This window comes from Gymnodraco acuticeps, unplaced genomic scaffold (assembly GCF_902827175.1).
Source record: "Gymnodraco acuticeps unplaced genomic scaffold, fGymAcu1.1, whole genome shotgun sequence".
Taxonomy (NCBI): Eukaryota; Metazoa; Chordata; class Actinopteri; order Perciformes; family Bathydraconidae; genus Gymnodraco; species Gymnodraco acuticeps.
The window spans coordinates 2,515,835-2,527,561 of record NW_022990981.1 but is presented as its reverse complement, the minus strand read 5'-3'; the positions used below and the strand labels follow the sequence as shown (position 1 = coordinate 2,527,561).

Here is an 11,727-nt window from a genome sequence, read left to right as displayed (position 1 = left end):
ACAAAATAAAAACATTGTAAAAGAACTATTCGGAGTGTAATGCTTTACTGTTCAAGGGATTGGGCATTGTTACGGCCCGTCCACACAGCGGTGTGCGTTGAAGCTTCCAACGCTTCTGCCCATTCACTTTGAATGGGGTGACGTCACTTTTAGCCGAACTGCATTTTGGGAAGCGACGTGGAGCGTCGCTGGCGTTGCTCGCTTCAAAAGTTGAGCAATGTTCAACTTTTGGCGACTCGGCAGAAGCGTCAGCCAATGAAATCCCATTTATGCAAATCTGCCAGTACAAGCGCTAGCCAATCAAACCGTGTGTATGCTGGGAGAGACTACGCAGGTCATTTCCTCATATTCAAAAAAATGGAGGGAAAATTCATTATTTTATATCCAGTTTACTTCGTTTTAACATTGCTATTGCTTTGTATGTCGGGGGCGGGAGATTCATGTGATTGGTTGTTGGTCGCGTTGCTCGCAAAAAATCCCCAAGCTTAAGACACGCCCAACTCCAAGCGTCAACACACGCTGCTTTGTGGACGCTCCGTAAAAGTGTAACAATGATAATGGACAAACAGTCTTTTTCCAAATGTCCTTTATTTATAAAACACGGTAGGTGTACCAACTGTAACCCTGTATCTCACAGTGTATTTAATAGAGAGGCAAACCCTTCTCCAGAAAAATACAAAACAAACTGAGTCAGTGTGTAGCTACACAAGCCCAAAGCCTGAACTGATGGAACTGAGGGCCATCATCAAGTCCTGGTGGAACTTCTCATAGGTTTGGTAGTGGCTTGGGAGCTTCAATTTTAGGAAGCAGGTGAGAGCCACTGGGTATTTTGAAGTAACAACCTCAACTTCAAGGTTTGTTGTGAGCAACTCCCACCCGACCCAGAACTTCAAGAGGTAACGCAGCACCTTCGGAGATGCTATGGGAGAGAATTTGTTATGTATGCGATAACTCAAATTGCATTATATCAAAACTTAAATTTGAGCAGTAAAACTTGCAGGAATATCAACGGTTAACCCATGCATAGATTTGTATTTGTACACCGATGTGTGTATATTATTTTTCATCAGAACTGCCATCACTTCAGCTGCACTACAGCTTTAGCAGTCATTAATTAGTGTTACCTTCCTCTATGAATTGCCTCAAAAATCCAGTGACGAGACCGACTTTCTCCAATGGAACGGCGTCGTCCTCATCGCTGTCACTTTTGGGCTGTGGCCAGTGGATATTCTGGATCACAGTCTATAGGGGATCAAATACAAACGTGTTCTTTGCTAAGATTGAAGCTCATGTTATATGCTACAGAATTATCTTAACATTGTAAAGCATTGATTTAAGATCTACACACCAGTTTAAGAGCCCCACAAATGAAATTGCATGATAGTGTTTGCAAACAAATCCCTTGAATAACATAAATCCAATAAAGAAAATGGTACTTACCTGTGAGTTCAGCTCATCATTTTTCTCTCTTGGAAATAATATGGGGTGGACATCTGGCCTATTTGAAACAAGCGACCAGATTCCCGTTTCTTTAAGGCCTTTGCGAATCTGCTTGATAGGCTGCCTAACACGGTGAAGTACCTACAAGTAAAAGGAACAATCAAACTGAGGCACTAATGGAAAAACACCACAGTAGCAGATACAGGAGGACTTACAAAGCAAACCTACTAATTACATAAACATTGTATTGTATAAATAAAAATGGTACAATATAAAATGATTACTGCATGGGAAAGAAGTTCCTGGAACAGCCAGTCATGATTGGTGGAGGTTGGAACAGGGAGGTCCCAGGACAGGCAAAGATCAGTCACACTGGTGGTTTCTTGAGCAGTAAGTTGTGTATTCTTGAGCTAAAACAGGAGAAAAGAGGACATCATTTAAATGCATGCAAAAGTGGACAAAAAGCCTAAATCTGGAAAAATCAAAATGGGACACAAAAAAGCATTGGAAATCATTTCTAGCTAAACAGCCCAGCCTTGACGCATGAATGGAATCTTTTTCATAATGCACAAGATGACAAGTGTATGTTAGCATTGTGGTGTATGACATGTCACTTTTTAACTAGGACACTCACAAAAGCAATTGTTTCACGGTGGTCAAGATCAGGACAGTCCAGCAGGGTAAGCGCTGATGCTGCAGTTTCCGTGCTCCCACCAGTCAACAGAGTCACTACAGGCACACTTAGTCCTGAGAAACCAAAACCACCATGCAGGAAGGAATGGCCTATCATCCGACCTGCCATCTCAAACAGGTTGCTTTCCCGAAGCACAGCAGCTGCGGAGGGAACCCGATGTTCCATTTCACCTTCAAAAAGGCTTGTAAGAGCTGCACAGCCTTAAGAGAAAAGGAGAAATAGTTTAGACACCATGTATTGCTATAACGTAATTTTTAAGTCAAGCTATATTGAGTGTTGGTTCAACTGTGAATATGCATGTTGTAATCTTTGTTGGTTTATTAAGATTTAGCTGCAAGTGGTTATTTCAATTGAAAGACAAATGGGGACATCCCACCTAAATGTATACTGAAGCCGGTCTTCAGTTTCTGCATGGCCATTGACAAAACGTGTCGGTTGACACCTTGGCCGACTGCTGCATCCCCTTGAAAAGACGACCTCATTTAGAAAAGTACAACCAACAAGATGATATTCAACATACACTTACCAAGAGACAACATGAATCATCCTTCAAGCTTTCAATACAATAAATGTAACTAGTTATTTCTTCCCTGGTCTAAGGGACATGAACTTAATCCTCAACATGCAAGTAAAAACAAACAAAAAGGCAAAATTCGACCCAGATGACAACCTATAATGAAACATGAGAAGTTACACTATTTATTAATACCTCTCAGCCTGCACTTCAATGGAGCTGCTCAGTTAACATTGTTCATTTTAAAGAATGAAATCAATGAACTGTCTGTTTCTTCTTCTGCGTCAAACAAGTCGATTGACAGAAAGAGGCGTGGACATTCATAGTTACGTTCCAGCCGTTCCTCTCTGAACAACTGACATGCCTTCCGGGGGTCCACTTCATTGGCCCATGCTGAAACGTAATTTGAAGGGAAAAAAAGTGGTTGGTACAATAAACTTCATAATATGTCAGCTTCAATTGTAAAATAGTACTTCATTTATTGTCTCATTTAGTAAGCCCTGTATTTTAAAGCAATATATTAAAAGGTAGTAACTTGAAATCAATTATCCTTTCCATATTACTGGATCAAACATGTAACAACATTCATTTTGGTGATCATTGCTATTTAAGTGTTTGTGAGTAGTCACTGTTTCAAACTACACCACAGCAGTAATTGTTCTGAATAAATAACCTGCTGAAACTGTTGCTGGCAATCGTTGAACTGAAGGTCCTGGCATTTCCTCTGTCCTTGTCATACTGGCTGCATCGCTATGATGAGCAGGGTCCATTCTTGGAAAAGACAAAACAAATAACATACTCACAGGAATGGAAAATAGAGACTAGTGAGCGCCCTTCTTTTTTTACATATTTCTTCTTGCATATCAAACAAAGTAATTTAAATCAGATCCCTAATAAGTATTTCGGCTCTTAAGATTTCTACATTTCCTAAAAATGCATCACATGCTCTGATGCAGCTGCTATAGCTGTAACATTACAGCATTTTACAACACAAAAAAGGAACAAGCACATTCACCAAACGATATCGTTATTAGGTTTGACACTTTGTATATGTTGTTCACCTCTCTCAAAACATGTCTATCTTCTATCTTTTGCTTGAACAAGTCAAAACGTCTTACCCTTCACCACATGTGCTTGCATGAAATGAGAGGACATCAATCGGGTAAGATTCAAGACATATAGGGCAAACCTGTAAAAAACATAAACAAATGTCAATACCTTTAAAACATATCACATTATTATAAGAGGTTTTATGTTTAATAATTCTCTCTCAGATAAGTGATACAGGAAACATAATTCTATGATAAAAAATGAGTACATAGACAGTGTGCAAAAAGTCAGTTTGGTGAAATGTGTTATACCCTACCTACACACCTGCAATCATGCTGTCATTATTTACTGAAAACAATAAGGCTTTTATACTAAATTGCAAAGTAACTTTAACAGGAGAAGACAGCATCAACTACCTCTGACAATTCTCCCATCCCTGTGTTAGGTGGATTTGGCTGCTCAATCACTTCATCAAGAGAAGTCCCAGATTCACTCTCCTAAAAAACAAAAAAGGTACAGAGAATTGGTTCTATAGACTTTGAAACAGTCATTTGAGCAAACTAAAACATTACATATTTATTTGAGAAATGAGAGAAATGTTTTAATAACAGATTACAGTCAATATGTCATTACATTCCTCCACATGTAAAGGCAACAGCTGCAAAGGCATTTGACTGCCACATGTTATGCAGGTTGACTGTGGCATCTTTGCAAACTCTGCCGAGTCATAGGGTAGTGGTTCGGTAGAAAGTTGCTCCTGTAGTGGAATTACAAACACAATGTTTTTTCCGTTGTTGGACGCTGTTTTGAGGAGCCTTGTGGAGTACCCCTCGGAGTCAGTAGGAATTATGGACAGCTTTCGACGTCCACTACCACCTATTTTAAAATCAAAATAGGAACAACACAAGTGTGCTTTAAAACCACCTGACAGTACATACATTAATATTAGGGATATACGTTACACTTTGTCAGGCAAACTTTAGTACTGTTTTATACAACTTGAAGAAGTGATATGAATGGTAATTCAAAGTAGGGCAACAGAAAACACATATGTGGGGCTTCTGAGTGTGAAAAACACAACACAGCATTTTCACCAATGGAGATGAGAACAATATTACCTGCTGACTTGAAAAACATCCAGCCTCCTTTTAATGTTTTCAGTTTTGGAAATTCTTCCTCAACCGAAGCCATAGTCTTTAAAACAAAGTGAAATAACATACAATATTCAGCAAGTGATTCACATTTTAAATCATTGAGAAATCTTTAATACTGTCTGTTTATATGATTACCTCACTGTGCAATAAGTTGTCCGGTAGATTTAGCATCTTCTTTCCAAGGCCAGCATAGGCAAGTGGTAGCTCTTCCGAGCCCTTAGGTGTAAACTGACTGGGTCCCGAAAGGACATATATGTGAAAGTCCGTCCGTTTGACGATGCAAGGAGCCGGGGTGGGAAATCGTCTTTTGCCTCTTGGCTGATCAGTACTGAACATACTTGGGAATTGCCTGATGTGGGAATGACAAAAGGATCTGTGAGACTAGACATTGTTAATATCATTTCCAAATCATTGGCTTGCGTTGATGGTTTTGTTAACATAGGTTGAACAAATTGTATGAATAAAAAGCGAAATCATAGTTAATATTCTGTCGATACAAAAACAATCTTGACACTTAGCTTTATCTTACCAAAATATTTGTTTTGAAAACATTAATATATTGTGTTTGGGACGTTTCAAGGCAAGGGGTTGTTAAAGGTTTTAAAAGCAGTAATGGAGGATACATACTATGGACAAATGTTTTAAAACATTAACTCAACATTACATTAGAGTAATGCGAGGGGTGAGATCAAATATCAGATGTTTACACATCTACGGGATTAAGCCACAGTTTGATCTTGAACTGTCAAATGTAAAAAAAAGTCTATTAAATCACCTTCTCATCGCCTGTCTCACCCTGACATCATTGTGGGATTGGACGCTGTCTACCGCCCTGACTGCTACGCTGACCGGTGCACTCTCTGCTATGCTCACTTCTGGTGGAGTTGGAGTCGCAGACAACTCCCTGGCTATTAATTGAACTAAAGCCTGTGCTGTAGAGATGTTAAGATTCACCGATTCGCATCGGTGCACCGGCATAAACGTTCAAGATGCGAGTGCACCGGTTGAAAGAGTGCACATCGGCTACAGTTTGGGTTGAACCGGGTTGAACTCGCGATGCATCGATTGCGTAGCGTCTTTGCATCGGTAAAAAACCGATTCATTCATATAAAATCCCCTAATCTTGTCAACGCTCAGCAGATACGATCTTTGATATCTTCGCCACTACGGAGGCCGAGAGTCTCAGTTATCAACACACACGGAAGTCGAGGAGAAAGAGAAACACAGCGCACCGAAAAATACCTACAAATCAAACGTTTGGCAACACTTCGGATTGTTCAAGAAAGACGGTGTAATAGTCCTTTATGCTAGGCTATATAGTTGACCGCAGGTCATGGAGAGTAATAAGGTATCCGTAGACCTTTGTATGAGGTATCTTTATTACTTAACAGGTCTACAGCCATGATACATAGATCCGTCCTAGATGCGGGCTTGCATACACACAGTATCACTCCGCAGCCGCACCCCATCAGTAACGTCCTGATGGTATATGTGCGCGGCACAGACGGTCAACTTGAAAAATCGCTCGCAAATTGTTAACGATGCCGAGCCGATTTAAAGTACACAAGTAGTACGAGGAACTTAGCGACGCACATAAAGAGTCGACATGGGGTCTGCGGCTGAAAAGAGAAACCTCAAAGTTAGACATATGAGTTAAATCACTCAGTGAGGTGTTCTGTCAGAGAGAGTGGTGTTTAGTTTACAGCAGCCTGTGACGGCCAATAATAATTTAAATGTATTCCTCACTGTAAGCAGTTATGAAATACCTGTTTGTGAAAGGTTATTTGTATTATTTATTGTTCATATAGAACCCACCGCTTTCTGCTCACTGGTGAGTTAGCCTATCAGTGTTTCCCACAGATATGAAATATACTTGGGCGGGTGGTGGCAAGGAGGGGGGGGGGGGGGGGTGCGCGAAAAAAAAAAGTTTTAACAACATTATTTATTGACTTTTCATTCCGGTATAATCATTTTGCGCAAAGATGGCACTGTTTGTCAGAGCACTTCATCCTTCTGGGATTTCATGAAGAACAGCTCCAACGCCTGTGTGTATGGGAAGGCCTCTGGTGCTGGTCCATTAACTGCCAGTGTTTCCCACAGATCTGAAATATACTTTGGGGGGTGGTGGTAGCGGGGGGGGGGTTGAGGTGACGTGCAACAACATTAACCTTTCTGTTGGTCGCTTGTTAGCAGACCCTTCACGCGATGGCAGAGCGAACAGGTACAGGCAGGGTCCATAATGACAGCCCTATAGTTTAAATCTACTACCCACACATGAACATATGGAAATGGGCTACTATTTAAAAAAATAAATGTATTTATTAATGTATTTAGGAACCTATCCATGTGATTTTTAGTGGGGGTCGACCTCAAATCCTCTAGGGGGGTCCAGGGGCATGCCCCCCCGGTAAGATTTTATTTTTTATTTTGGAGTTAAATGCATCAATCTGGTGCATTTTGAGGGGAAAATAAAGAGACTAGATCTATGGAAACACCTATATGAAACAGAACTGTATACATTTCAATAATCATAAAATCAAGGCCATAACCAATAACATCCCATTTCCAATATGAAAAAAACACTGAAACTTGTTCATTTATTTTTGGTTCATTTATAGTTGTGAGTGTGTCTGTGCTCCTGAATCAGCCTCTCCTGTCTCCCTCCTCTCCCCCCTGCTCCTCTTTGAGGCAGCAGCAAAGACTAGTTTTCTCTCAACAAGTTTTAAAAGTGTATCTTACCTTTTTTCACCTAGTTAACTTTTTATTTATTTATTCATGCATATTTTACTAATCACATTACATTTCATTTAGCTGACGCTTTTATCCAAAGCGACTTATAATGACCGATTACAGGGACATTCTCCCTGGAGTAACTAAGGGCTAAGTGCCTTACTCAAGGGCACACTAGTGGTGGTGTTCCTGGCGGGATTTGAACTCACAGCCTTCCGATCTTCAGCCCACCTCACTCTCCATTAGACCAATCACTACCCTCTCAAATGGAAATATGTGTTTACATAAATGGTGACCACACCGTTTGAGACCCACTGAGAACTTAGACTAAGTTAACTATCTAAACACTCAGAGAGTCCTTTACCTCACCTGAGCTGAGGTTATCCCGAGCTTGAATGACACACAGAGACCAATCAAGGGCTTTGATTTATGATCTGTATGACAGTGGCCATGTCGGCAGGCCACATCATGTGGACAGCCAGTCACCCTGTGTGAGGCAGGCCACTTAACAGGCCAGAAGGAGGCGAGATCAGAGCAAGGGAGCGAGGGATCATTGTCTACAAGTTAATCGATCGCAGATGGCGTCGTGGTCACGGACGAATAATTAAAAAAAAACATTAAAAAAAAAAATTATTAAAAAAAAAAAAAAAAACTAAATGGGTCGCGAAATATACTTGGGCAGCCGTTAATATACCTGGGCGGCCCGCCCAGGTATAGTCTATGTGTGGGAAACCCTGCCTATGAATGAGTGTTAAGCACATCAGGCTGGCAGCTGTATGGGCATTGCTCTATGGTAGCTGTTATTTGCACATTGTTAATCATGAGCAATGCATCCTTACATTGTTTAACTGTGAGGTGTTATACAATTGTACTCTGGAGAGCTTTTAAAGGTAAAAAAATAAACGGCATGATGGGATGTGCAGTACCAAATATGTAAAGCACTTTTTTGTTAATGTATGATTTGCTGCATATAAGGAATAAAACAAAAATCCTCTGTCGTACCAAATTGAAGTATCATTATTTTTGCATCGTGTTGAATCGCATCGTATCGCACCGAATCGCATAATGTTGAATCAAATCGTATCGAACTGTATCGCAACAGGGGTGAATCGTATCGTATCGCATCGCCTGGTGTTTCAAATGTATCGTTAATGTATCGTATCGTGGCAACGTATCGAGATGCGCATCGCATCGGCCTCAGTGATGGAGATGCACATCCCTACTGTGCTGCTACCTCGACCCGAGGCGTTACACCCTGTCGAACAGTCAATTAATTTTCTCTCACATTCACTTCACTGCAACATTTTATTTGGTAGCAGAAGCACATAATAAGAATGGGGGATCGTTAGATCGTTAGACCGTTAGACAGACAACGCTAGCTAATGTTAGCTTATGGAGCTCAGCTACTACAACACAGCTAACCAAAACAGTTCTATATAATTCTCGAATTAAACAACTAACAACTAAGCAAAACCAATCCTTCATAATTTAGGAGTATTTCATAATTTAAACATAACTTACACTTGGAGCGGGAGGCGCGCGACCACCAGACGCCATTTTAAAGATGACCTCTGACCTATGCCTCTGACCTGTCAGCTCCGGAGTCCGGACTGCGCAAAATGCGTAAATGAAGTGCTACGTCACGAACGCAAGAAATCCTACTCACGTGGGGGCGCGCTCATGTGATTGGCTTAGACTGGAGGAGACATCTGATTGGCTATAGATGAGAGAAATTACAAATACGAATCGGGTGAGCGTCAGGGGAGTCTCAAAAAACCCACACACGAATGCACAGCGATCCGTGCACAGAAAGCTGTTTGTGTTTGAAGGTGCAGCGGTTTTAAACGGAAAACTAATATGTGTGGATCAAAAATACATATGTAAAACTTTTTTCTGTGTTTGGATTTTATTTACATGTATATGAAACGGAACACATTTGTGTATGCATTGAAAAACACAAGTGTGGATCCGGAAATACAAGTGTGAATCCTTCTGTGTGCATGTGTGTATTATGAGACTGTTCTGAGCCCATAGTCCTGGGAGAGGGATCCGTCCTCTGTTGCTCTCCCTGAGGTTTCTCCCATTTCTCCCTTTAAACTGTGGGTTTTTCTCCGGAAGTTTTTCCTTGTACGATGTGAGGGTCTAAGGTCAGAGGGTGTCGTTTTCTCATACTGATATTCTGCACAAACTCTGCTGTTGTATGTACTGTATAGTGTCCTTACAAGGTAATTATTATATGTACAGCACTTTGGCTCGACCAAAAATCATTTAAAAAATGTGCTATATAAATAAAACTTGATTTGATTACAGTTATTCCACAGATGAACACCTTCTGTTGTGATGCAATGAAGTTTGGAATTTGTTCGTATGGGTGGTTTAAAAAAAAATGCAGTTTCCTCTCAACATGTGTATGTTTTCTCTCCGTGTGAAAAGTCCCTGGACTTGAAGTAATTGTTCCACAGGCTGAGGAGGTTCAACATGGACTCCAGGATACTCTGCATCTTCTACAGGTGCACCATAGAGAGTATCCTGACTGGCTGCATCACGGCCTGGTACGGCAGTGCAATCATATTCCATTGACTTGCATATAGACTCTTCTTGCACTATTTCTATTCTATTTTATTTGTATTTACTTGCACTATTTCTATATATCTGTTTTATTTGTTCTATGTTCTATATATATGTTGCACTGTTGGAGGAGCCTGTGACTTCAGTTTTTCATTGACATATCTACACTGAAGCTAATGTCCAAATGACAATAAAGCCTTGAATCTTGAATTTACGGTATTTAAAAAAAATAACAACAGTAATCTTCTGTCTTTAAGCTTTTTGTATCATTTAAAACAATATGTATTCAGTTTTTTTTAGAGGTGTATGACTCTATTCTAACAATTAATATATGTTAAAAGAAAAAGATTGAATGGAATTATAAAAACATTTCTTGTAAAATTACAGATGTATTTGGCAAAACATTTGATAGTTAAAGTGGACCTATCATGCTTGAAACATATATTGTAGGGCCATACCTATACAAAACATGTCTGTGAAGTTGTTTTTTTCAAAATACCAAACAGTTCACCCATTGTAGCCATGCCTCATACTGCTCAAACCCCTCTTTTGAAGCCCTGTTAGAGATACAAGGATCTTGGGTCCTTAGCTTGAAAAAAAGAAAAGAAGAGGAGGCGGAGCTAATGCCTGATCAGAATTCTACCGGAGATAAAGTTCAATTCCGCTGAGATAAAACGCCATCCTGTTTAAACCACATCAAAGATTATTTCTGAAACAGTATGGAGCTCAAATGCTTTTTCTCTTGCAAGTTTATCACAAGGCGAGTTCTTTTTTTATTTCCTGCTTTTTAAACACATGTGCTCTTCAGTACAGGTTAGCTCTGAGTGTTAGTGAGGCTTGCTAATGTAAACAAAGACGAGATTACGTCCAAAACACGTCAGGCATTGTTTCTGATAGCAACTTTCTGTGGGTCCGCTGCCGATTTGGCGTCAGTTCGGATGGAATCTGTATCCGCTCGTTGTACACCCATTTTTAAAAGATTTGGGTACGGAGAGAGGGTTTTATTTTCTGATGCTGCGTGAGTTCCCCGACGCAAAGTGCATTTTGCATGATAGGTCCCCTTTAATGTAAACTGGGCACTCAGGGGGCTGGGCTCGAGGGCGAAGACCGCGGCTGGGGAACTCAGGGGGCCGGGCCCAAGGACGGGCAGGAGCTGGTGGAACCCCTGGCGGGTCAGACGTAGACGAGACCCTGGACGGAACCTGGGCTGGTGTCAGTAGGACCCAAGACGGAGCAAGGGCTGGTGTTGATGGGACCCGAAACAGGACAGGACACGGTGTTGGCAGGAAACCCGGCGGAGAAGGTGTCGGCTGGACCCCGAACAGGACAGGATATGGTGTTGGCAGGACCCCCGGCTGGAGAACAGTCGGCGGGACCCCCAACGGGACAGGACACGGAGCTGGCAGGACCCCCAGCGGACCTCCAACGACACAGGGTTGGCAGGACCCCCGGCAGAAGAGCAGTCAGCGGGACCCCCAACGGGGCAGGACACAGGGTTGGCAGGACCCCCGGCAGAAGAGTAGTTGGCAGGATCCCCAACGGGACAGGACATAGGGTTGGCAGGACCCCCGGCAGGA

The 11,727-nt window shown here is 41.4% G+C and overlaps 1 protein-coding gene across 1 annotated transcript; it reads right to left on the bottom strand.

Annotated features, from left to right (window-relative positions):
- Positions 1 to 2,856: 2,856 nt before the first annotated feature.
- On the bottom strand, positions 2,857 to 9,184 carry LOC117559062. Its single transcript, XM_034235705.1, has 8 exons — positions 9,104 to 9,184; positions 4,988 to 5,201; positions 4,817 to 4,892; positions 4,315 to 4,574; positions 4,115 to 4,195; positions 3,767 to 3,837; positions 3,322 to 3,419; positions 2,857 to 3,041 (listed from the first exon to the last, which is right to left on the bottom strand). The coding sequence occupies exons 2-8, from the start codon at positions 5,186 to 5,188 to the stop codon at positions 2,872 to 2,874; spliced, it is 957 nt and encodes a 318-aa protein (XP_034091596.1). The 5' UTR covers positions 5,189 to 5,201; positions 9,104 to 9,184; the 3' UTR covers positions 2,857 to 2,871.
- Positions 9,185 to 11,727: the final 2,543 nt, after the last annotated feature.